This window comes from Dicentrarchus labrax, unplaced genomic scaffold (genome assembly GCF_905237075.1).
Source record: "Dicentrarchus labrax unplaced genomic scaffold, dlabrax2021, whole genome shotgun sequence".
Classification (NCBI taxonomy): domain Eukaryota; kingdom Metazoa; phylum Chordata; class Actinopteri; family Moronidae; genus Dicentrarchus; species Dicentrarchus labrax.
Genome location: NW_026136711.1, coordinates 17416489 through 17441587, shown reverse-complemented (window position 1 = coordinate 17441587; position 25099 = coordinate 17416489). Strand labels below are relative to the sequence as shown.

The following is a 25099-nucleotide window of genomic DNA, read 5'->3' as shown; positions in this document are numbered from 1 at the left end:
ACAATTACATCTTAGACAATACACTTTTTTATTAATTCATAAAAAATGACCCTCGGCTGGAAGTTGGACTGGAGTTGCAGTCGTGGCAAAAATAAATAATGAGGGTAAAGCCAGTGGTGGAAACTTTATAAGTACATTCACTTTTGCACTGTTTTGTACTTAAATACACTCTTGAGATACTAATCCTACTTCATATTTCTACCCCACCACAGTCCAAACTATCTCCACCTCAACTGCAACAGTAAACTGCTGCTTGCACACGTCTGCATCAGCGATACTAACAATCCAGCAGCACACTATGACCTTCACAGACACATTTTTTCTGCACGTAATCAAGGATATATTAAGAAGAAGCACCGAATAACCTGCAGCAGCTCCTGACAGGCTAAACCCAGGGCTCCTCACGCCATTGCGCATGTCCCACCCATTGACCAATCAGAGCCGTGCTGTATTTATCGCACATGCGCACTGGGACGTGAACTTAGGAGTTGACATGGAAAAATACGACTTTGCCGGAATTTAGCTTGATAACGTGGTTCTCAGCCACCATCAAATTATACCCATATGGTGTCGGTTTAAAAGCAGCTTTAATCATCAAATCACTACCCATCATTCCACCTTCCTAAAGTGTACCCAGGTAAGGGGGTTTTAATAATATGGCACCGTTGACACTCCCAACCAGACAAGCTAATATACATCATGGAAACGTGTTAGCTTGGTCACACATAGTAACAGTAACATTGACAACGTTGGGGTTACCGTTGTTACTAGGGTTTCTGTTACCGCTGTTACTAGGGTTTCTGTTGCCGGTGTTACTAGGAGGGTTTTTGAAGGTTATAGTCAAAGGTAGCGCTTGTTCACATATCTATATGATTTATTAGCGGGAAAGCTTGTTTTATTTCTCAGCTAGTTGGTTGAAATGCAGCCTTTTAGCATTTACTCCAGTAACTTCAGTGTATCAGAGCTGGAGCATCATCCTGAATGGTCACTTAATGGATCTGACCCATTGACACTGATGGTTACAGGAGGTTGTTCTAGTTATTATGAAGGAGAATATGCTGTTCTTATACTACAAGTGTTTCCGGAGGTTTGACCCACTTACTTAATGCACCTTACAGTTATTATTGAGCTGGAAACCCTCTACTCTACCTGAGTATGTAGACACCTATAGCCATAAATTACATACATCCGTCCTCCTCTGTCCATTTGTCAGTGGAGTTTATGGTGGTGAAATGTATTCACCACCTACGGGAAGTAATGATGCAATAATTGTGATGCAAGGGAAAGCAAATATCAGTTTTCACTCTGATGTTTGTTGCAAAATGTAACTCAACTTGTTTACATTCAAGGTAGAACTTATTGTAATGATCTCTTAAATACAACACTCAGCATACAGAGGAACAAAATAGATTTTTTTGAGTGCTACAGTGAATAAATGTGTATCAAACAGTTATTGTCCTCTTAAATACCTTCAATTTGTGTTGAGTTTCTAATGTCCACCTCTAGTATGTGAAGTCATTAGTAAAAAACTGCCATGATAAATACACCATTGACAAATTAATCTTCTCATGTGCATTAAGAAAGGGAAGTTTAATTAATGCTAAATAAACTGCATATATTGGATTTTACTTGTACTTTTAAGCCTCATTCTGGTTTATATTATTATATATTATATATCAGACCTTTTCAAAGCAATCACTCAAGGTAAGCTGACCAAGCTCATAGCTATATGTGGACACAAGTAGGCATTCATGGTTTCAATTGAAAAAAACTGTGTTTGAATTGTGTTGTTGATGGACCAGTTTTGAATATTTGATTTCCTGGTTAGACGGCTCAAGATATGACTCTTATTTTAATGTTCATAGCAGCTGACTGTCAGTTGTGTCTGGCTGTGGTTCAGGAAGGTCTGATCTGTTGTTGCTGCTGCTGAGTCTTCATTTGAAAATAGTAAGAATGATTAGTGCTGGTAGTTTTTTCATTCTTGTTTAACGTGTAGAATCAGTTTTCTTGATGTTTACTTTGGCATTATTGTGTTGAGATTTTTGGGTGATGGTGGGGGTATAAAAGCCTGCAAGGGCCATAGTTCGAGGGGTGTAACATTAGAGATAATTTGACAGTTTGGGAGTTGTCATAGATTAAGTGATCTTTAGTGAAAACTGTTTGGTGCAGATTAGGCCTCTATGGTTTGTGTTGAGGCCAAGGCTTTGTGTGAAGTTACATGGATGGATGACTAAGATATGTGTTTTTTTGCCTTTTTTTTACCATGCTTACCAGTTTTAATTTAGATGTAGAAGATTTGCAAATCCAATGTTACAACATTTGGTAAAGTCAAAATGAATCATGTAGTTGATGTTTCCTTAATGAACTTCATACTGTTATTGTATAATGTTTAGAATATTATGTTAATTATATGGATTCATTTTGACCAGATTCTTAAACTACTGGGAAACTTTGCCAAAGCCCAGATCTCTTTAATCACCACATACTTGGAGTTGACCAAGGTATGTGACAGGATTAGTGCTGACACATTAAAAGACAGTTACATAATCCAGGACTGGAATCCAGGTCACACCAGAACCAGTACATTAAATACCAACCAGTCTGTCTGATGTGGCCCAGATGCCGACGATAATAGACTAAACATAAATAAAGCCAAAAGAATTGTTTCTGTCTTGATACATTTTGTCTTTGGTGTTAAAATGAGTGCGGTGGATAGTGAATGTGGGGAGGAGTAATAGTCACACAGTAGACTTAAAAGGACCAACCTGAGAATGTGGTAGTTCATCATAACAGAGTGACAAGGATCTAGGACTGTGACTGTAGGCTGAGCAAATCAGATAGACCTTACAGAAAAGTATGCAGGTCTACAGCTTCAACCGGGTGCTAGGACAAAGGGAGTCAACCAAACAACAGACTTAAATGTCCCTTGTAGTCTTAATCAACAGCACTGTTGTGTTCGGGATGCAGCTCTTCATCAGGCAAACACACTTTGAGACATGTGAGAGACTTGACTTTATGATCAGCAACAACGAAGCGAGATCACATCCTCCTAAAGGATGTTATACTTCTTTCATGCTTGGTTAGTGAGATTATATATATATATAAAGAGGAAGTGAACCAGAGACCCACTGGCCTCACGGGGAAAGATGAAATACTGCTTGATGTTGAACCCTGCAGCAAGGTAGAGGCCTGACTGAATAAACTGTTATTAATAGAAGTGTATGTTTAACAGGGATGAGACATTCACTTAATGGTGGTGTGTGAGAGCACAAGGTTGTTTGGAAGTTTAGGAGATCAGTTGCTTGGACTTCATTGAGTTTGAGAAATTGTTTTGGGGCAAACTGATGCACCTGAAGTGTCCTCCGTCATTATGTGTGCCTGCAGAAATGTCTATCAAAATTGTGTTATGTTATTAAACTGCTGATTAAAATGTACTAGGACAGGATCACAGCTGGTTTGTTATTGATCATATCTTCATGAGCTATTATACGTTTACCCAATAAAACAACATTGGGTGGTGGCTCTTGGCTCTCTGTTGTGTGTTCAGTGTGTGACTGCTGACTGTGGCCACATGAGAACACATGACAAAAAACTGCAGTGCCCTGCAGCCAAGTAACATGTAACAGTCTAACAACCAGATCCGGCACCCGAGACAACAATTTCAGATTCTTAATGTACTGTTAAATCTGGGCCATGAATATGTTTTTTAATATTTTCTTTTCTTTTTTGAGAAATCAAGCATTTCAGATGTCTATTTAGCAAGCTGTCTCCAATTGCGCAACTTGTCAACATGAGTCTTTTAGCTATGATAAATAACACACACACACACACACACACACACACACACACACACACACACACTTACCTGAAACCAAAATGTTTCTGTCTGAACCTAAAAAAAGGAACACAGTTTCAAGATGGGTGGATAACTGATCATTTCTGGGTGTAGTTTAATGCGAGCTGCCTTTTATCAGGAATAGAAGCACAAGCAGTGTGGAGCAGTGTGGCACGTACGAGAGAGAGGAGAGGGAAAAGGGCACATTTGTTTTAACTGTAGTGTGTTCAAGCTCTAGGAAACAACAACAAACTACCAGCTGTCATTTTCCAAAGTAAACCTCACGTTATGTGGAAAATTTTATTAATTTTGACTTGATGTGTTTGGGTCATTTGGTTGTAATACAGGAAACAACTTGGTAACCAATATTATTACTGAAATTCTAATGATAAGTAAATTGCTACTGAGCAAAGTACCAGGGACCTTATCACTTGGATAATGCTAATTACTTCGAGCACATGATCAGACAGTGGAAGTGGCACTCTGATGGAAACCTTGACTGGCTGCTGCCTCAGCTCGTCTTTTGCCTCATGTGATCCCATAGTCATGTGCACTCAGAGGTGCTACACTGTCTGTGTCAGAGAACATGGTGTTTATAAAATACAGTTGTTTTCATCTTTTTGGTGGTAGATTAAGTAGTACCAGTCTAACAGAGTGTGTGTGAAGCTGAGTGTTTAGAGGAAGGATGCATGTGGTGGAAGTGAAACTCTGGCTCCAGTGGTCAACTCAAGGTTTCCTGTAAAAGTTCTCATTAATGTAGTGATCTTTCACATGCTGTGATTGTTGCTTAGTCATTATTATGACTTGTGACTTTTAATCTTGATCTTTATTAAAGGGGGAACAAAAATCTGCACAGTCATGTCTCATGTTGAGGTTCCTTCTTGTGCTTATTATGAGAAAGCATGAAGTTTCTATACAAAACTAATCTTTTTAGCTCAATACTTGCATGATAATTACTGTTTTACCCTCAACAGACATGTCTTTCATGCTCCTTCAGATTATGTAATTGTTGTTTTCTTATTCCAGGGAGGCTGATATTCATCCCTCAAGTTCCCAGGGATACCTCAGCTTGCCCTGATGAAAGCCGAGCAAGACGGAGACCTCCTCGAAGGTAACTGTTTAAGATAACAGAAACATGACCATCACATTACAGACACACCCGCCATGTTCTCCACCGTTAAACACTCTCTGGGTCTGTCTAACCGGGCTGCAGCGCACATCCTGTGTCGGTGTGCATGCTGGCTGAGCTGCTTAAAACAATATTTTACTTAAGTACATTTTGTCTCGCGTGCATGTAACCACAGCGCCATAGTTTAACTTTTGAAAAGCCTGAACACATATTCCTGATGCTGGAATATTTAATCATTCTTTAAGAATCCGAATGATTCTCATTTCTTCTTTAGTGAACTTAATTACTGCTTGTGTGATGGTGTGTGATTCATTGAAGGGTAAAGGGCAGGTTACTATATTATTTGTGCTCTTAGTGTGTGCTGTGTGTTCTTTACTTCTCTTTATTCGCGGGTCATTTTTAGAGACATGACGTCAGAGAGTCATTGTGACATCTAGTGACAAAAAAAAAAGGGATGATAAAGGCTGAGTCATATAAAAGCAGAGTCCTTGTTAGGACACAGTGGACTTTAGGACCAGCAGTGAGTTGGAGATGAAGGAAGGAAAGAATGAAAAGTCCACTCTCAGTGAGTAGTACACATTGCTGCTTTACTTTGAGCTATTTGTCAGAAATATTAAACAAGTGAGAGGTTTTTGTTTAGTTTTTATTGATTGGTCTTTTTTATTGTGTTCTTATAAAACATGCTCTCGGGGTCATTTGGTTTAGGACTAAATCCCTTATGTAGCAGTTTTGAGATCTAGGCTGAATTGCTTTTCATTTATCAGCTGTGAGATTTTTTTATAATGGTTGCTTCCGTTAAACTGTGTGCAGTTTCTTTAATAAAGCTCATGTACCTCAGACAAGTCTTAGACACTCTGGGTTAAACATTTTCCTGAGTACAGAATGAATAAAGCTGTGTTTCGTGCTCTGTAAAGTTATTTAAAGTTATTTAAAGTCATATTAAGTTCTGTATGTATCTGCTGCATCTCTGCTCAAACATAAAACCTTACTTGTCTCTCTTTAGAAGGTAATTCACAAACAAATCCACTTTAGTCAGAACCACATTAATTTCGTTTGTAAACTAATATTTTAAGTTACTGTAAAATTGTTTTTAAAAGGCCCAAACTAGGTAAACTCGTTTGTCACTGATCGGCTTTAGCTCAGAACAGTATCTTTTTGTGACAGTAAGTGGAGAGTTTGGTTGTGGATTTATTCTCTAGGAATTATTCTTTATTTGCATGAAATTAGATCTTTTTATGCGGAAAATTTATTAACTTTTTTGTCAATCAAGTTTTTGCTACATTGAAGGTGGAATAACATAATAAGCAAAGAAGTACATTGTGTAGAGATTACACCACATCCCCAAATCTCAGTAGTTCAGAAGGAACCACAAAAATGAGGTCTTTAGTGTTACACCAACAAGTAACTTTCTTTGTCTGTTCGTCTTGCTCTCCTCTCTAATCAGAGTCCCTCCGTTTTTCTTCTTCTCTGTGGTTTTGTTAGAGGACTCTCCTCAGGACAATGGAGTCCAGACAAACCAGTACAGCTCCATCTCTCCTCCAGCCTCACCTGTGGCCCAGGAGGAACCTTTTTCTACATACTTTGAAGACAAGGTTGCCATTCCCGAAAATGTCAACCAGGTACTCACAGCCAAGATGTAATGATGTCCTGAATGTATCCTGTGATTATAACATTATTTATCCTTGTTGGACAGTTTATTAGAATTTTTAAGATTTTGGGAAACAAACCATATTTTAATTGTACCAAAACTGTTTCATTATATTCAAACTACAACATCAGTAATAATTATACTTTTCTGCCGTCCATACTTTTAGGTATTCAGTTTCCGAAAACTCTGGGCATTCACTGGACCAGGGTTTTTGATGAGCATTGCTTACTTGGATCCAGGAAACATCGAGTCTGACCTGCAGTCTGGAGCTAAAGCAGGCTTTAAGGTGAGATATAAAAACATGTAAATCTAGTCAGTTTGCTCTGCCATGACCTAGCGGTTTGCTTTGCTGGGTTATGTGTTTGTATTTCAGACAAAATGTGAATCATAATACAGTTTTCATCTTGACTGGAATCTATTTTTTAGCGTTTTTCTATGTATTTATTTCATTTGTTTACTCCATATTTGAGGAAGTGATTCCACAGGTTTTTGTTCTCTTCACCCAAACACATCACAGTGTCTAAAATGACCACGGGCGAGAACTCACACAAGCAGCTATTATGTAATTTGGCTCCCGTATAGGAAGCGGCGACTTTTGCTGATTTTTTGTCTTTCTTTCTCAGCTCCTGTGGGTGCTACTTGTGGCCACCATCATTGGGCTGCTGTTGCAGAGGTTAGCTGCACGCCTTGGTGTCGTCACTGGGATGCACCTGGCTGAAGTCTGCAACCGCCAATATCCCACAGTGAGTGCTCCCCACTCTCATTACACATCACACATGGGATAGTATTTGTAAAATCTCTGTCAATAAAAAGTATGTTATTTTTTGATCTCATATTCTTAAATATTAACTACAGCTGGATGAGAAGATGCTTTACTCTCTGGTTATATCTTTGGTGTTTTTATTTTCTAGGTTCCTCGGGTCATCCTTTGGCTGATGGTGGAACTGGCAATTATTGGCTCAGACATGCAGGAGGTCATTGGCTGTGCCATTGCTCTCAACCTTCTCTCTGTGGGAAGGTACCTCCCTTACTGTTGTCCATTAAAAGTAATTTTTGCAGAGTATATTTCTGTTACGGTGACTTATTGAGTTTTCTTGTTTTTCTCCTCCAGGATTCCACTGTGGGCAGGAGTCCTCATCACCATCACAGACACATTCGTGTTCCTTTTTCTAGACAAATACGGTACAGATCTACAGATCTACCATCACTTACTTATCAGTCATTGTCTAAGAAGCTGTGCATGTATGTTGATACAGTTTGTATCTCCTTGTAGGCCTGAGGAAACTTGAAGCTTTCTTTGGATTTCTCATCACTGTAATGGCTCTTAGCTTCGGTTACGAGGTAAATTACAATTTCCAGAACAATTCAAGTGTTTGTTGAGTTTTAGCCAAGATGTTAATCATGACACGTTTGATTCTGTTTTGCCTGTAGTATGTGCTGGTAAAGCCAGATCAAGGGGAACTTCTGAAGGGGATGTTCTTACCTTACTGCGCCGGCTGTGGGCCTGTGCAGCTGGAGCAGGCAGTGGGCATCGTAGGTGCTGTCATCATGCCCCACAACATCTACTTGCACTCAGCGCTGGTCAAGGTTAGATGCATATTTGTTGTCACTTGTGGATAATCAATACTTAAAAAGTAAAACCTACAGTCAACATGTTAAAATGAGAGTTTCCTAATAGGTTTTTCTAGAGTACTTTATATAACAGTTGTCTCTCTGTCATATTTCTTACACAGTTTTGAAAAGTCACAGTTGATTATTGCATATTTGTCACTGTTTGACACACAGTATGAACTATACCATAAGCTTAGCAGTATGCTATTTTAAAGTATTCTTAAAGTATATCTCTTGTGTTTGATGAAAGTTGAGTGTAATTCTGTGTCTCCTCATGTAACAGTCTCGAGACATCGATCGGAAAAATAAGAAGGAAGTAAAGGAAGCCAACAAGTACTACTTCATTGAGTCAACTATTGCTCTCTTTATCTCCTTCCTCATCAACGTCTTTGTCGTAGCGGTCTTTGCTGAGGCCTTCTACAATAAAACCAATATGGAAGTGGTAGGTATACAGTATTACTGTGAGATTTAATTATATTAATGATAACACACGTTGCTCATCATGTGTTTGTGTCCCTGGTTGCAGCATGAATTTTGCAATAAAACTGGCAGCCCTCACTCAGGTCTTTTCCCACAAGACAACAACACACTGGAGGTGGACATCTACAAAGGGGTACGTCTGGTCATCATTACAACAATAAGTCCTCACTGTGGAATTGTTACTAAGACATTTAAGATGCTTTTATAATGAGGAGGAGATGATTGAGTTGATTGAGCAGACAAAGGACAGATAATTAATTAATAATTAATTTTATAGTAATTATATACTAGAGATATAATAAAAATATAATAGTAAGAGGAAGGAGAAGAAGACTGACACATTGCCAGCCTATATTTACTGTTGTTAGCAAAAACGTTTCTATTTAAAGGCTGTGTGCACCCACGCAGGTATTTTCAGTTATTCTGGCCGATTAAACATCCGCTCAGGCTGAAAATGGGCAGAGACATGCTGGGAATTGCACAACATCATCACACTTAATAGCTTTGTCCTATTTTCATTCTGCACACTAATTCTATTATTTATGGCTGTCTAGTTGGTACACATTGTGTCAAAATATAATTTATAGAGTACATGGGGAACCTACTCATACTTAAAACACTTAAAGGAAATTCAGTTGTTATTGATATTATTAGTTACGCCTGTGTGTTTCCTGCTACGATTTGTCAAAAAACCCTCCTGAGAAAAAGTTTAATCGGGCAAATAAACTGAAGCTGCCGGTGTGAGTGCATCATAAGTGTGCAGGAGCTTTAAAGAACTCATTGCACCAAAGTATGAAAAAACAAAACTCAGATTTAAACTTAAATTCAACTTTCTTTCTTTCCTCCATGGGACAATAAAGAGTCATGACCAATTCTACGTTATTAAATAATCATCTCTGAGTCTCTTTTAAGGGATGGATAAATCACAGATATAATTTGTTTCTCTGTTGGTATGTTGGTTTGTTCAGGGAGTGGTTCTGGGCTGTGTCTTTGGCCCTGCAGCCCTCTACATCTGGGCAATAGGGATCCTGGCAGCTGGACAGAGTTCCACCATGACAGGCACTTACTCTGGGCAGTTTGTTATGGAGGTAAGAATGCCTACTGGTTTTATATAAGTGGGTCAAACAAACAAAAACAAAGATAAATGTGCATGCTCATGTTTTTACTATCATGTTTATGAAGGGTTTCCTGAACCTACGGTGGTCCCGTTTTGCTCGGGTGCTGCTGACCCGCTCCATCGCCATCACGCCAACACTGCTGGTAGCCATTTTCCAGGATGTTCAGCATCTGACAGGGATGAACGACTTCCTCAACGTGCTTCAAAGCATGCAGGTCAGGACGAATCATTTAAGAAAGCACTCATAATTAATTATAATAATACATATCCTTATTTAATGGTTCTGTAATAATCTGTATGATTTCCTTTGTGTTCAATAGCTTCCGTTTGCTTTGATACCAATACTGACCTTCACCAGTCTGACCTCCATAATGAATGACTTTGCAAACGGATTGTGAGTGAAAATTATACCTTTTTTTTTTTTTTATCATTAATTTCTTCTCTCTGTAGACATGTATCGTGCTTCTGGGACACATAGTGTATTTGTTGGTGTCTTACTTGTATTACATTGTTTATTGACAGGATAATTACCTGAATCAGTGAGGCTTTCCTGTCAGTTTCTGTCTGAACCATAAACATTTAGCTTCAAAAAAAAGAAGAAAACACTTTCATTAGCTTTCTGTCCTCAAAGCCACAGCTTCTGCTTTCACTGCAAGATGACTTAAAATGCAGGCAATTTACGCTGATCTACGTCCACCAGCAGAAAGGCGTTTGCTCTTTTTTAGCCAAATATGAATCAAACAGACAGAATCCTGACTCTTCAACTTAAAACTGAGGAAGTGAAAGGCCTGATCTCTTTCAGTATGACAGCCAGTTGATGAAAGATGTGTTGGAGGACTTTAGTTATTCACTGACAAATCAAATGCAACTTGTTGGCGCAAGGTCATCAGTTTACTGAATGTTCCTCCCTTTTCTGACAGACCAACAGATAATGTAGCTTGACTGTTTATTTAAAAAAATCCAAGGCAGTCACTTTGTTTTTGGACAGGAAAGTTACGCAAACTAGGAATCCACTCTGACTATTAGAGAAATGTTTCCAGGATAGTTCATTTCAGAAAAAAACATTATTTCTCAATGGTCTAATAAACTGCCTGTTCCTGTAGGGTGTGGAAGATTTCTGGAGGCGTCGTCATCCTGGTGGTTTGTGCAATCAACATGTACTTTGTTGTGGTTTACGTCACAGCGCTGAACAGTGTGCTGCTCTACGTTCTTGCTGCTATATTCTCCATTGCCTATCTTTGCTTTGTGGGCTACCTGGTGAGTTCGATTACTGCCACATTATGATCAGATGTCTAAGCACTTTACATACCAGTGTAATTAGTAAAATAATGTTTTATTTATTGTGATTTATAGGTCAGTTTTCCTGACAAATGCATTAAATATATATATTTTTTTAATGGTTTCAGTGTTTGAGTAAACTTTGGTTTAGTTTTGAAAATGGACAATTCAAAATGAGATGAGAAATGAGAAGTGAATTTTCACCTCACCTGTGTTTACCCTACTACGTCACGTCAAACTGGCCGCTGTGAAAAAGATCCTTTTGTTTTTAGTGAAAAAAAATATATACATTTCATCAATGAGTGTCTTGACTGGTCTCTCCTTTGTCGTTGTCTGCAGGTATGGCACTGTTTGGTTGCTTTGGGAGTTTCCTGCCTGGACTTTGGCAGCAGGGTAAGCAATCGACCTGCTGTGTTCATAGAGGAGCCGTATGAGTACGACTCCTAGAGCTGAACAGGACAGTAACCACCAGCATTCCTCTTGGAGACACTGAGCCCTGTACACAGCCAGGACTCTTCTAGATCATATATGATCTTGAGAGCACATTTTCTGCTAATGTCACATGTTTGTCTTGTGTAGGGCTGGGTCTCAGAGTTTGGTGCTTTTTATGTACCCAGTGAATCAAATTAATACTACACCAGCAATCAGAAAATCAGTTGTCAAATGAATAATTGTTACCGTCCTCCTACCGACATACTGAGTAGTTACTATGCTGATGATTAAACCAAGTATCTGTTATGTAAAATAAGATTTTCCATCATTTTTATAAAATGTAAGCTAGACTTAAAAAACAGACTAGACTAAAACATAGCATCTCAGCTTGTATTTTTATGTATTTATGTCGGTTTATGTAAACTACAGTAGTAACCACAATGTGTGGGGCTACATTGCTACAACTTCTTTAAAAGAAGCTCAACGTTTTTGTGTTTAATTAGGATTAAATAACCTCATAATTACAGAATTGTCACAATTGAAATAAAAACTATTCAAACTATCAATATTTTTTTAACACATTATATGAATGATCTCACAACAATGGCAGTTTCTGTTCAGTAACCGTCTACCTGAACTAGGGATTGTTTTTAATCTTTATTTTAATTTCCATATTCCCTAAGAGATGTACTAAAGCTAGCCAACGCACACTCTGCTCTCAGTGAGCTCTCTTACCTTGATAATGTCAACCTCCCAGTATCCTGATGGAAGGAGGAGCTGCTTATTCTGATTTCCACTCAGTCTACCTCATCGTCCTCTATTCTCTCATCTCCGTGTTCAAGCAGTTTGATTCACTAACATTTCAAAATAACAATTATTTTTTTAAGAGAATATCATTGTGACATAATTCACAAGGACGTTATCTTAATCTTAATATCCGTACCAAAAATCACCAAACGATATCCAGCCCTGGTGTGATAAAATGTGTGTTAAAACTATTGGGTAAGACGTTTTTTGACGCTAAAGTGGCAAGTTTCAGTATCATGCAAAAATGGTGCATAATACTTAATTTGTCTAAAAAGTCCAGAGTAGACGTCTGTTCAACACAACCCAGTCTGTGAATGAAGGATGTTTTTTCTTAATGAGTCTTGGATTGTAAAATCATATTTAACTGACAACTTGAATGGAGGATCAATATTGTCTGACAAAGGCTGTTAGAGTCCACCTGGTCATTTACCAGACTGGTGTTTTAACGTGACCCAACTGGTTCATGAAGTTAATCACATAGATATTAGTTGACAGTTTTACTGAATGGTACCTTTTTTAACATTTTACTTATGATTTATTGTATTGTGATTTGCGTGCAGCCTGATGCAAACTGCTCCATTCAAACAAGTAATGTTTATAAGACTGCAGCTTCATCCTCAGAGCCTGTTTTAGTGCCTAAATAATAAGGATTGATCAACATACTATGTTGATGTATGTAAGTATGAAAAGAAAATGAGTTTTTTGCACTGTGAAAGGGTTGTTTCATTTCTTCTTAACTGAGAGAGTTTAGGTGTTTTTACTTGTGATACCAGGATAAATCTTCTACTCCATGTATTAATTCATTACTGTTTGTGGTAAAAGCTTGGGAGATAGGGCTGATAGACATGTATTGTAACATAAATATGTAATATAAATATGTAATATTTATGTTACAATACATTTGAGAGTAAACTTTGTGGTTTTATTTATACTGCTATGCAGAGAAGGAAGGCAACTGATTATGTGGTAGCTTAAACATAATTTTATATTCATAATTGTTAGAGTTGTCATGACAGTTGTATTTAAAGGAGAACTGGAAACAAAAGTCAAAACAAGTACAGAGGAAGTTTATTTATATAGCCCAAAATCACAAGTTTGTTTCAGAGAGCTTTACAGTCTACAGTCTATCTTTAGACCCCGAAGGCAGTGATTTTGTTAGTTAAAGTCCAAGAATGCAGCTCAGAGTAAAACCCAGTTGGGTCAGATTCATGTGGCCAATGTTTATGTTAATTCTGGTGTGCTGCATCTGTTAATTAAGCTACAGTGTGTCCGGTGCTCTGCACTGACTCATTTTAGTCCTCCTAATGAGAATGAAAACATTTATTCTGTTTGCCTTCAGAAATGTTGGTTTGTTACCCCTTCACAAACATTGTATTAAATGTATGTCTGTTTCTTTTCTGCTAAAAATAAAATTACCATCACTATTTACTGTAGATTTTTAACACGAGTCCGCTGGGCTTCAGACCTGCTCGCAGGTCGACATAAAGATAAATATATAGCTTAGTTTTACTAAAATAACAGACATATTTAATAAACCAATGCAAAAAGAATTAAAAATGAAAGGATTATGAATTATTCATATTTAATAAAAGTTAAGTGCCACCTTTTACTCTCAGACTCACTCTGCCTTCACAACACGAGCAGCAGCAGCCGCAGTTTGAAATTATAATGTGAACAACAGTCACAACAGCTTTCCTGATGTGACTGTTAAAGGCAGCATCGCTATCACGTTCAACTTTCAAGATCAGTGAAGACGAGCTAGTTTAACATTAGACTGTGTACACTGTACTAAAGCAGCTAACTGAGCAATATCCAAGCATGATGTGTGAATTAACCAATAAGAGCATACAGTGATCACAGTAAAGATCTCAGGTTGTTTTAAATGTTCACTTTATTGTGGGGGATAAGGTGCAGTTGAAGGTCTTTGGTTCAAAGTTCTCAAAAGCGTTCATTACGTTTCTCAAGTTTTTGAAGGTTAAAGAAATGCAGCATGACATTTTTCAGGTGACTGTGAGTTTATATAGTATCATACAAATACCTCCCTGGCTAAAGGAAACATGGCAAATGCATATTTGAACTGTTACAGAGAAAACTTCAATGTAGTAATGTGTACACTGAAGTTATCACTCATTTCTGCTCTTTGGGGTTGAATGATTTAAGTGTCTGTCCTTGCTCCTGGATAAAGCACACCATGTGTTCAAAATAAATGGGAAATAATGGATATATGGACATTTGTTGGCGTCTTCTGTCTGAAGTAGAGAAAAAAATATTAGGATGTAATCAAGCCTCATTTGAAAAACAAAAAAATCCGTGTCTGAGAAAAGACTAGATAATAATCTTTAAACTGGAGGTTTTCTCATGATTATAATGTTAAGGTTATGATTTCTGTTTTATGACATGATGTTGGTGCAGTAGGTAAAGCCCTAAATATATAACTTACTTTGCTGTACAACCTGCTGAGTACATAGAGACTTTTTCAATTTACTGTGTAGCATCATCAGTATAAACTGTTAAATTGATCTGTGAGAATAATGTAAAATATACAAGATGTGTTTAAGGGGTTCTTTCCCAGAATAAATTTTAGTTGTTCACATTTAATATAAGGAGGGATGACAGCATATCATTGTAGGCAATAGAAATGCTCTTTTGCAGGACTTTCCAGGATTAAATGAGTAAAGGTGAGCACCCTTAATGAATCTGCAATTATAAAACAATCACTTTCAAATTGACCCCATTTACCACTGATCAAAACAGAGCATTGATTGTGATTCCTCTTATTAGTAAACATTACACTTTATTTTCCATATCTTTTCTAAGTTATACTACAGTAAACCCCTAACACTTTAAACTCTGTGTATCTGCAGTCTCTGGGTTCATAAAAGGAAGTTAATGTGGAGTAATATAAGATGAGCTGCAGTAACAGATGCTTTCACAGGTCATAATGAGCTCAATGTGTGTGACTAGCAAGAGGCTGTGTGGGTTGTTGTTTGGAGTATTTTATTAATTATATAATTGATAATGATTGATTTTCTGTGAAAACTTGAACAATACAAATTATGACGAAATTATTATATAACCCAGTTTGTCTTCATGAACAATAAAATAAAGTTATGCTGATTTATGTGATGAGTTAACTGTATAAAACACTCCCCCCTTTGATAAAACCTCCGTCTCTGCTCTCTCTTTCAGACACAAATGGGATTCTCTCGGCACACAGACATTTACTTAATGAGTGACATGGACACTGATAATCTGGTAGAGAGATAGGAGGACACAAAGTGAACTGTGGCGAGGACGACCTGACGACCGGAAGCATGGGACCACTGAATATCGGCCAGTATGTGTTTTTTGTCTTCACCTCTCTGTGCCTGACGTGTTATTTTAAAGTGTCCTTACAGCACACAGTGTAGAGCGCCCACAGATGTCCACTCCTGTTCCAAACGGCGATGGATGTTCTTCATCACAAACGTCTCAACAACCTCAGCTAAATAATGTTTATGCAAATAATGGTTAAATATCTGTGCTCCAAAGAACTGGACCACTACAAGTGAATAAAACAATGACTTCTGTTCAAGTGGAGAGTAATATTTGCCATTCAGACTCTACCGTGATGAAAGTGAGAGAGACACAGTTTGCTGTTTCAGCCAGTGTTGCAGTAAAGATGCTGTCGACCTTTAATATTGACACCAGGCAGCAGATTAGACAGTCCTGTGTTTCAATTAGATTTCTTTTTAACCTTCAACTTGTGGTTTACCTGACATGACATTAAAATAAATCAAATTTTGTCATTGTTAGACGTCCCCACAGAGTGAGAACAAGAGTGAGAACAAGAAGGCACCAAAACTGTGAGCGTGATATTAACACTTTTTATGTGTTTGGTGCTTTATTATATTTTATATTAACATTGATCTTGATGTTGATATTAGACTGGTTAATTGTTATGATTAATATATTGAATAGGAACATAGCACTTGAAAAACATACAAGGTGTTGTTTGTGTGATTAGTCTCACTTGTCCCTGTGTTTTATACTATAAAGAATGACAGTTTTATGTCATTTTATGTACAGTTACAGTCTATTTTACATTCTGGGAGTTTCTCTTCTTGGAGGTAAGGTCAGTACGTCCTTTCTATTTCCAAGTCTTCTGAAGACTTTTAAAGGTCTGCTAATTATAAATTATTCAAGCCAAGTAAAGCTTATTATTGAATTAAATTCCTTATTTCAGTAGTTCTTGGTAGAAAGACACTGTGGCGGCAGACAGAAACATTAAGCTACGTGTGTATGTTCAGCACATGTATACATTCACTTTTAATTAATTTATAAAATTGAGGTTATAAATTTGCAGTAGAGGTTTTCAATATAAGTGATCAGTGTATTTTATTAATCAGTTCTCTCACACAGAATAATAATTAGTTATCTTGTATTATTTTTATTTAATTCTACTCTCTATTTTCCATAAATGCTACTTTGTCTTGTTTGTAGTTTTAGTGGGTCTTTATTTTGGTTTAGAATGGTTTTATTTTGTTTAACTTCAGTTTTTCTTTTTTTTTTTGATTAAGCCAAATGTGTGCAGAGCTTTAAAGTTCACTGTTACAGAACAATATAACATTTAATTCCTGAAATGAATATGGATGAAGAAGTTACTAGTTGGCACTTTGGTGTGAAATAGCTGAGGTACATTAAATGGTAAATACGTGATGTCCTGCACAAGATAGTTTTAGTAACAGGACTCTACAGTGTCTACAGTGTACCAGGAGGGTCAGGGGAGTTTGTAATTGTAAAAAAACATGAACAAGTTTGACTGTTTCTAATGTGGGAGACCAGTGTTAGCTTAGCAACATAGTTCTAATATGTGTTATTGTGCACTTAATTAACTTGATCTGTTCAGCGCCTTTCACAAACTGTATACAGAAAATAAAAAGAGCACAAAGGAGACAAATTTATATGAAATAATAACGCCAAACAAATACAAGATCCGTCATAAAAACACTTCAGAGCTGTGATTATGCACTGCTGGTTTGGCCTAATAAATAAACCAAACCTTTGTCCTTGACCAAATATTCAACTGCACTTGTTATAAATCCCGTGCAGATGACCACGGTGCCTCCTGTGTTCACCACTGTGCCTCTTCACTCTTCAGTCAGAAACAATTACACAATAATACAAGAAACTTACAGTGTTGTAACACTACTGTGGGACTGTGAGTAGAAATATTGTAAGATGTTGTAGTGGTGAGATATAGAGAGACTTTAAATCACTATAAATTACTATACTTCACTATAAACAAATCAGATTTGATTTAGCCATTGTGTTCTGCATTTGCCATTATACTTCATAATATTAATATTGTATTTTTCTAGAGAAATATATATGTATTTTTTTTCCACTGGGAGAAAATTATTAACCTCTTATGTGATGAATTCGTACTTTTATTTAAACTAATGTTCTGATATCTATGTCTGAAATGACATAGCAATGGCAAAAAACACAAATGAACCAGCATTTGATTACAAAAGAAATGGGTCAACATGTAAAGTATAAAAGTTGACACTGTAAGCTGAATGCTAAAATACTTGTACATTTGATGGACTATTGATGGGATCACAGAAGAAAAGCAGTTAAAGTTTAGCAAATGATTTCATAATTTCATTTCATTCATCTCACTGCAGGACACATGCTTTTGGTTGAGGAATATAAGTCAGCTGTATATCAACATTTGACCTCTGGCGGTGTTATGCTTCTAGAGAATTCATTTAAAAACATGGTAATGACCTCTGTTATATCATGTCTTTTTATTTATTACTGCATAATGTGTTGCATCTTTAAGTATTATAAAGTGTCTGAACATCTTGGGAACACCTGTTGGGATTGTCAGAGATCATTTCCATGGCCAGACAGGAAACTGGCACTGTAGGCCTACTGTATTGTAAGTTCAATTAAATGTGTTATTTCTGATTTGATGACATTTTACAGTATGATACAGTGTTGAGACCCTATTAAAAAGGGTGGTCTTTTTACACCAGATGTCTTGTTTTAAATTATCTGCCATCTCTGTTATATTTTTTGAACACTGTTTTTTCTTGTTGAATAATAAAAGTAAAAAAATATAGTTGAATGCTGTGCTTTAATCATCTTTATTGTTTCTGAATCTTTATTATTTCTTATTGTAGTGATCCCTGGAGTGTATGTCGGGTATTATAATATCAGTATAAAAATGTGTATAAAAACACTGCAGAATAATAATCCTACTTAGCTGCTCTTTACTCTGTACCCCTTATAACCTAATCTTCAGTGAAATGTGTGAAATCAGGTGAAGAGGCTGTTGACATCTTATCTACTCAGTGAAGAAAATATGACCACCAAATTAACACCCAAATTAAAAATAGACTTAGAACCCAGACACCTTTTTTGTTATGTCTTCCATACTTACTGTCTCTGAAGGAGGTCAACTTAAATGTCTTCTATATATATATGTATATATATATATATATATATATATATATATATATATATATATATATATATAACTCACCAGTTAATTCTGGTGTCTGGCATTTGGTTTTATTGCCTAATAAAATTAATGATTGGTAAATTCCATTTAGCTGCTTTGGTTTCAGGGTCCTGGTATTGTGCATGCTGGCTCCACTGTGTGCAATGTTATTAACACTTACACAATGTTATCACACCTGTGTTTTCTTACTATGGCTGCTGGGAGGATCGCCTGGTGTCTAAACTGTACTTTGTCTCTGACTTGATAGCTCCAGTGTATATTGCTGAGCACAAAATAAGCATGATATGTCTGCAGGGGTTTGATGGGGCTAACAAGTCCTCTACTCCCCAGGAGGCCAAATGAAGAGGTATAAGGACAACATCAAAACAAACATCAAGTTCCACATAGACCTTAAGACTTGGGAGGACATGACAAAAAACGATATGCAGAAACCTTGTCCATGAGGCTCCACCACAAACACAGACTCAGAAAGGAGAGAGCATCCACCAAACAGGCCCAGCCCAAACCCACCAGTACCACTTTCACCTGCCCACACTGCACAAGAATAATCGGGTCCAGGATCAGCCTCTACGCCCATCTGAAGACCCACAAGGCCCAAGAAGGAGGACGGTCATACTCGACTACGAGTGACCGCCGATGATGATGATGATGATGGGGCTACCAGCAATTTTTAATGAGTGTTTTGACTCAAACCTCAACAACTGTGATCACCTTGTTTGCATTTAGTTTGCTTTTAGTCGTTAAATCAGCCTGTTTTTAAATCCTTTTACACAAAAATAAATATTGTTGCTTTTATTAGCAGCAGCAGAAGTTTAGCTGCTAGATGAGTTGTGTCATTGAAGTTGCTTTCTTCTAAAGTTGACCCACCCCCTTCATAACATAGCTAAAATACATTTTAAACAACAAATGCATTTTAAGCTCACTGCTGCGCTGAGAGGTTGCCTCGGTAACGGCAGAGCGGTTGTCATGGAGCGGTTGTCTTCCTGGCCCCGCGAGGGCGCTGTCTCGAGCGCGACTCCCTCCGGTCCAGCAGCTCCGTTGCCTACGTCACCACATTCCACCGAATGCGATGGAGCAGCGTGTAAACGCGTCACGGTGGACACCGCCAGAGACCCGTGAGTTCACTGGAAAGTTGACTAAATGTGTGTGAATGTTTGTCTGGTTCACGGTAGTCGGACGGAAAGCTCACTGTAGCTGTAGCGGTGGCTCAGAAGTTACCGGCTAAAACGTGTTAGTGAGTGAGTTGACCGTTTGGTTTGCCGGTTAATGTGTCAGCCTGTGTGTGTGTGTGTGTGTGTGTGTGTGTGTGTGTGTGTGTGTGTGTGTGTGTGTGTGTGTGTGTGTGTGTGTGTGTGTTTTTCAGGTACAAGATGAGGGACGCGGCTCTCCTGCTCACATCGTGTGTGGCTCTGTGTCTGCTCCTGAGCGTCGGCCAGGCAGCCAGACAGGGACAGGACATGAGATGTGGAGGTACGTGTCTGTGTGTCCTGTCTCTCCGGCTCACTCTCTGTTCAGCACACATATAAAACCCTGATGCGTGTCCTCTTGGCTCCCCGCAGCCTGCAGGGCTCTGGTGGACGAGATGGAGTGGGCCATCTCCCAAATAGATCCAAAGAAAATGATCCAGACCGGATCCTTCAGGATCAATCCGGACGGCAGCCAGTCCATCCGAGAGGTGAGGCAGCAGCAGCAGCAGCCACGTAGTGATCTGTGTCCAACCCACTCTGTAGGCTGCTCTGCACTACTACTGTACTACTACTGTACAAGTAGTGTGGCGCATGTGTTTTAAAGCTGGGTTTAATTGTTTGCTTGATTTCGTGCACGATGATAATTTTAAAAGAAAAACTCATTTTGTGGTTTAAAATGTGATCATTTGCAGCTCGTCTTTGTCCTATATGATAATAAAATTAAATATGTTGGGGTTTTGGACTGTGGTTGGACAAAACAAGACATTTGATAGACTAGGATGTGATATTGTGATGGGCATGTTTCAGTGTTTTCTGATGTTTTATAGACCAAATGATTAATCCATTCATTTGAGAAAATAATCTGCAGATTAATCGATAAAGTAAAGTAATCTATAGTAGCAGCCCTGTTAATAATTTACTTTGAGGTTTCTGTGTGTCACAGGAAGACTTGTTGAGTTTGAGGTGATATAACAAGTTAGGGTTGAGTGACATTATAAGATATACTGTGAGATGATCTCATGCCGTAGCTTTAGTCACACCTCTTCTTGGTGCATTAGATCACTGTGGCCAAAGCTGCAAATAACCAAGAAGGACTGTTTAATGACAATATTGGATTTTTGTATTCTTTGCATCAACGTGATGAAGAACCTGGATTTGTTTGCTGGATTTGACAAAAAAAAACAAAAAAAACAACTGTTTCTCAGTTAATTTCCAGAAAATGTTCAATATCATGATATGTATTGATATTGTACATTTAAAGTTACATTTACTGTGACAGAGGACTTTATACATATGGCCCATTTCTATAAGAAGTAAAAAAAACTAATTGTTTGAGTGAAATTTAATCTATCATGGAGTTCCAGGTTGTAAATAGTAGTAGATAGTCAAGATAATGTTGTTAAAGAAATCTGATTTAGTATCAGGTTTAGTGTGAGAGAAACACTTGAGAACAATAAGGTGTTGCTGCAGTAAAATATCATTTTAAGTGGTATGTTTTATGTGAGTGGGTTAGCATGAAGAGAAACTTCACATCATCTTTAACTCCACCAGGTTCCTCTGGCTCGCTCTGAGGGAAACCTCCTCGAGCTGATGGAGAGTGTGTGTGAGAGGATGGAGGACTACGGCGAGCACACAGATTCTTCCACAAGCAGGAAGTCCTACATTAGGATAAAATCTCGGAGCGGTGAGGCCATGGACCTCTCAGAAGCCACACTCGATTCAAGAGTTACAGCCAGTTTAAAATTTGCAGTGAGTGCAAGTTTCTGTACAGTCCTCCTCCACAAAGTAGTAGTTAATTAGTAAATGCATCATGTTTTAGGCTCCTTGCATTACCGTGCTTTTATTGTTAATGATAACTAGATTATTTTGATGCAACCCAACCCCACAATCTTGTGACTTGTACTGTGAATTGTGCAGCTTTTAACAGTCTTTTTTCTTTATTATTGTTCTCCAGTGTGAAACAATTGTTGAGCAGAATGAAGATGAAATCATTGAATTCTTTGCTCATGAGACGGATAATGTCAAAGACAAACTCTGCAGCAAGAGGACAGGTATGTTTTTCTCTCAACATTTCTTCTTTTAATGCTGACATTTGAGTTATAGTTTCCACCACAGCGACTGTATTTTAATTGTTTGTGTGTTCTGCAGACCTCTGTGACCATGCTCTGAAAATGCCCCACGACGAACTTTGATGTCCCCTCGCCCTCACTGCCGTCTCTCCTCAGCTGAACTGGAGACATTGGGTGCTGTAATATTTTCAGTTATCACCGGCTTATGCCATCGTAGTGGTGGAAGATGTACAAGTTATGATGTAAAACAGGAGGAAATCCACCTGAAAATAAGTGTTATTCCTGTGATCTGTGACAATTTAAGGACCAGTTTGCCATTTTCCATCATATCTCTGGACTATCTTGTCACTTGTTATTATATACCGTAAGTTATTATACTATTCAATATTCTGTGCTTCAAATGAAGGCTCTTGTCTTGCCTTCAGATGCTCCTCAGCAGGTAAAACTGAAACTGTGAAACTGCAAAAATGAAGTTACACTCCCCAGTAGATACAGGATGTCTTACAGGATTAACTGCGTATATACAGTAAGCATATTAATTTAAGACAAGTACACAGAGATCAGGTTGGAGTTTGGTCAACTGGTCCTTAAGTCTTCTTTATTCACAATGAATGGACATCCATACAGCTGTCTGAAAGTGTCATTTGATGCCACATTAAATCAATCCTCAGCTCTAGCTTCAATAGAGAGTTTTTAATGCTCATCAATATTTATTGAACTGTCAGAGATCACAGGAATAACTGATGTTAGGTCAGTAAGTGCTGTTCTTTCTTTGTTAAATATTCCTTAAGGTAAAAAAGTTAAAGGCCGCAATTTAAAGGTCCGTTAAATTAAGATACTTTTAGATTTGAGTGGAAATAGTTTCACTGATGTCCAATTGACAAAATGTTGCCCATGTTGTATCACACCCTTCAAAGATCGATGCCCTTTTGGCCACCACCAGGTATTGTTACTGTTGTTAAGAAAACTGATCCAAAAGATTAAATGTCGCTGCTAAGGTGAGCGGGTTGATGTTGGTAAAGTCTTCATGAGCTGAAATGTTCAAGAAATCTTTTTCATTTCAAGTTTAAGCAAAAGTCAAAAAAGAAAATTAAGGAAGAATGGGAATCATAACTATTGATTTGGGCAAAATTGTGAATTCAAACTTTAAACCTTTCCGAGGCTTTAAAACACTCCTTCACACACACTTTCTTCTTGTCTGTTAGCATTGATACATTAACTGTTTTAATCTGCTTTGATATCAAAGTCAATTCAGGTATTGACTTGTAAAAGGAGTAAAATCTATGTTGATGGTACCTATAACTTAATATCTGAAAAATATCTACTTTCCCTCCATGCTGCCCTTCTGATCCAGAGCTGAAAAAAAAACTTTTATACCAAACAAAAACAGTATAAAATAGTTTGGACGGTTGTATCCTGAGGAGCAGGCAGATTACACATCCTATGTCCATTAAACACAAAAAAACAGCTGCAATCCCTTTGAATTATGAGATTAAGAGTCGAGAAGAGTTATTTTTTCTTCTGTCTTGTAAAGCTGAGCTCTGATGTAACCCCACTAGAGTGTGCTGTCGTCCACAATCTGATAGTTGAGTCTAAATTAAAGAGTCATACTCAGATGGAAAGTCCTCATGCTGTATTGTCAATGTAGAAAATCCACAAAGTATTTTTGGTATTGTTTACTTTTTCAATGTGTGAAGAAAATGATCTTTCTGTCTCATGTGAACATTGTCCTGATATTTCCTTTTTTTTATATATAAATTTTGTAAGTTTTCTGCATCTGTCTTGTCTTTAATCAATAGAAATATATTTGTACAACATCAACAAAAGTTTAACTTCTAATTTCTCAACTACAAGTCATAGAGTTTCAATCACGAATCAGTTGACTCAGTTAAATCATGAATTGGTGTCGCTGAAATGTTTCGTAGCAGCATATTCTGATGTTTGCGTGCAAGTCTCATACCAAGGTGACAGATATAACCAGTAATGAACAGTTTTGATACTATGTGTGTGTTTATACTGCATGATACACAGATTTAGATAGATACATTTATTTATTTATTTGATTTAATTCTGTTAGCAAAGGACATTCAGGCTCAAAAAGCACACATTAAATGTCTTGGTCCTTTTGTTGTTTATACTTATAAACTATTATTTAAAAACATAACATAATACATTACAGAACTTTTTCAGTGTATTGTTGGACAGATTTAATTGAGAGGAGAAGACACGTACTTTATTACATTATAATGGACTGCTGACTAAAGTGAAAATGTGTAGGCAGGAAAATCATATCAATTATATTTTGAACTAAAACATATTCCAGTTTTAGACTTTATTTATATCATCATATTTGACTCCTTTTTATTTAGTGGCTGTTATGAAGCTTTCGATTGTATCACACAATGGAGTTTGTCCAGTTGTCATTAAATTGTTCAATTTCCATTTTTCTGAGCATTTTAAGGACTTATTGACCATGATTGCATACATTTTGAAATAGTTCATTCGTTGCGTTGGAAACAGAAGTTAACAAAACACTCACCACTAGGCGAGATGAACTTTATGATGAACAATATGAACTTACCACAGTGATCTGTTAATGCACTCCACCATTTTATTTACTTACAATACAGAACAATGGGTTTTGCCATAAAATCACTCCAAAAAATCTAATCTTTTATTATATCCACTTTCATAATTTCACAGCTACATACTACCTTAAATACTCTAGAAACAGCAGATAAAGAGAAATTAAGATTTGGAGAAAAAGTATGACAAGTTCTGCTTTACAAGAATAGATTTGTCAAATAAACAGTTGGTTTGGTTTATTTTTGATTTCTCTAAATGCTAAATGTTCCTATAACAACAGTAAATGAATCACCATGCATCCATAACAATAAAAGCTCTAAGATTACACTTAAACTAAAAAAGACATCAGCCATTGTAAAAAATATTGGCTACAAAATGTTATTGAGGAAATGACTTCCATTCATTGTCA

The 25099-nt window shown here is 37.3% G+C and overlaps 2 protein-coding genes across 5 annotated transcripts; both read left to right on the top strand.

Moving 5' to 3' along the window:
• The first annotated feature begins 461 nt into the window (after positions 1–461).
• Positions 462–18452, top strand: LOC127372449 (natural resistance-associated macrophage protein 2). Of its 3 annotated transcripts, XM_051416152.1 has the most exons (17): positions 462–637; positions 4862–4946; positions 6447–6583; positions 6779–6898; positions 7236–7355; positions 7524–7630; positions 7724–7794; positions 7886–7953; positions 8044–8199; positions 8507–8665; positions 8750–8836; positions 9672–9791; positions 9886–10035; positions 10141–10214; positions 10924–11077; positions 11438–11491; positions 15527–18452. In XM_051416152.1, the coding sequence occupies exons 2-17, from the start codon at positions 4913–4915 to the stop codon at positions 15602–15604; spliced, it is 1689 nt and encodes a 562-aa protein (XP_051272112.1). In that variant the 5' UTR covers positions 462–637; positions 4862–4912; the 3' UTR covers positions 15605–18452. The 3 variants fall into 3 exon arrangements, with proteins under 3 accessions (XP_051272112.1, XP_051272113.1, XP_051272114.1); XM_051416153.1 differs by lacking the exons at positions 462–637; positions 4862–4946 and adding an exon at positions 5428–5529; XM_051416154.1 differs by lacking the exons at positions 462–637; positions 4862–4946; positions 15527–18452 and adding an exon at positions 5428–5529 and having other exon boundaries at positions 11438–14560.
• Positions 18453–19799: 1347 nt separating this feature from the next.
• On the top strand, positions 19800–23880 carry cnpy2 (canopy FGF signaling regulator 2). 2 transcript variants are annotated; one of them, XM_051416194.1, is made up of 6 exons: positions 19800–19963; positions 20212–20318; positions 20408–20523; positions 21587–21784; positions 21990–22086; positions 22184–23880. In XM_051416194.1, the coding sequence occupies exons 1-6, from the start codon at positions 19815–19817 to the stop codon at positions 22225–22227; spliced, it is 711 nt and encodes a 236-aa protein (XP_051272154.1). In that variant the 5' UTR covers positions 19800–19814; the 3' UTR covers positions 22228–23880. The 2 variants fall into 2 exon arrangements, with proteins under 2 accessions (XP_051272154.1, XP_051272155.1); XM_051416195.1 differs by lacking the exon at positions 19800–19963 and adding an exon at positions 19972–19990.
• The last annotated feature ends 1219 nt before the right edge of the window (positions 23881–25099 follow it).

Bases quoted from the DNA above. Each gene is read 5' to 3' on its own strand.
- LOC127372449 (XM_051416152.1), top strand. From the start codon at position 4,913: ATGAAAGCCGAGCAAGACGGAGACCTCCTCGAAG. The intron at 9,792-9,885 runs GTAAGAATGCCT...ATGTTTATGAAG, and splicing joins CTGGGCAGTTTGTTATGGAG to GGTTTCCTGAACCTACGGTG. The intron at 11,492-15,526 runs GTAAGCAATCGA...TCTCTCTTTCAG, and splicing joins GCCTGGACTTTGGCAGCAGG to ACACAAATGGGATTCTCTCG.
- cnpy2 (XM_051416194.1), top strand. From the start codon at position 19,815: ATGGAGCGGTTGTCTTCCTGGCCCCGCGAGGGCGCTGTCTCGAGCGCG. The intron at 20,524-21,586 runs GTGAGGCAGCAG...TAACTCCACCAG, and splicing joins GCAGCCAGTCCATCCGAGAG to GTTCCTCTGGCTCGCTCTGA. The intron at 22,087-22,183 runs GTATGTTTTTCT...TGTGTTCTGCAG, and splicing joins ACTCTGCAGCAAGAGGACAG to ACCTCTGTGACCATGCTCTG.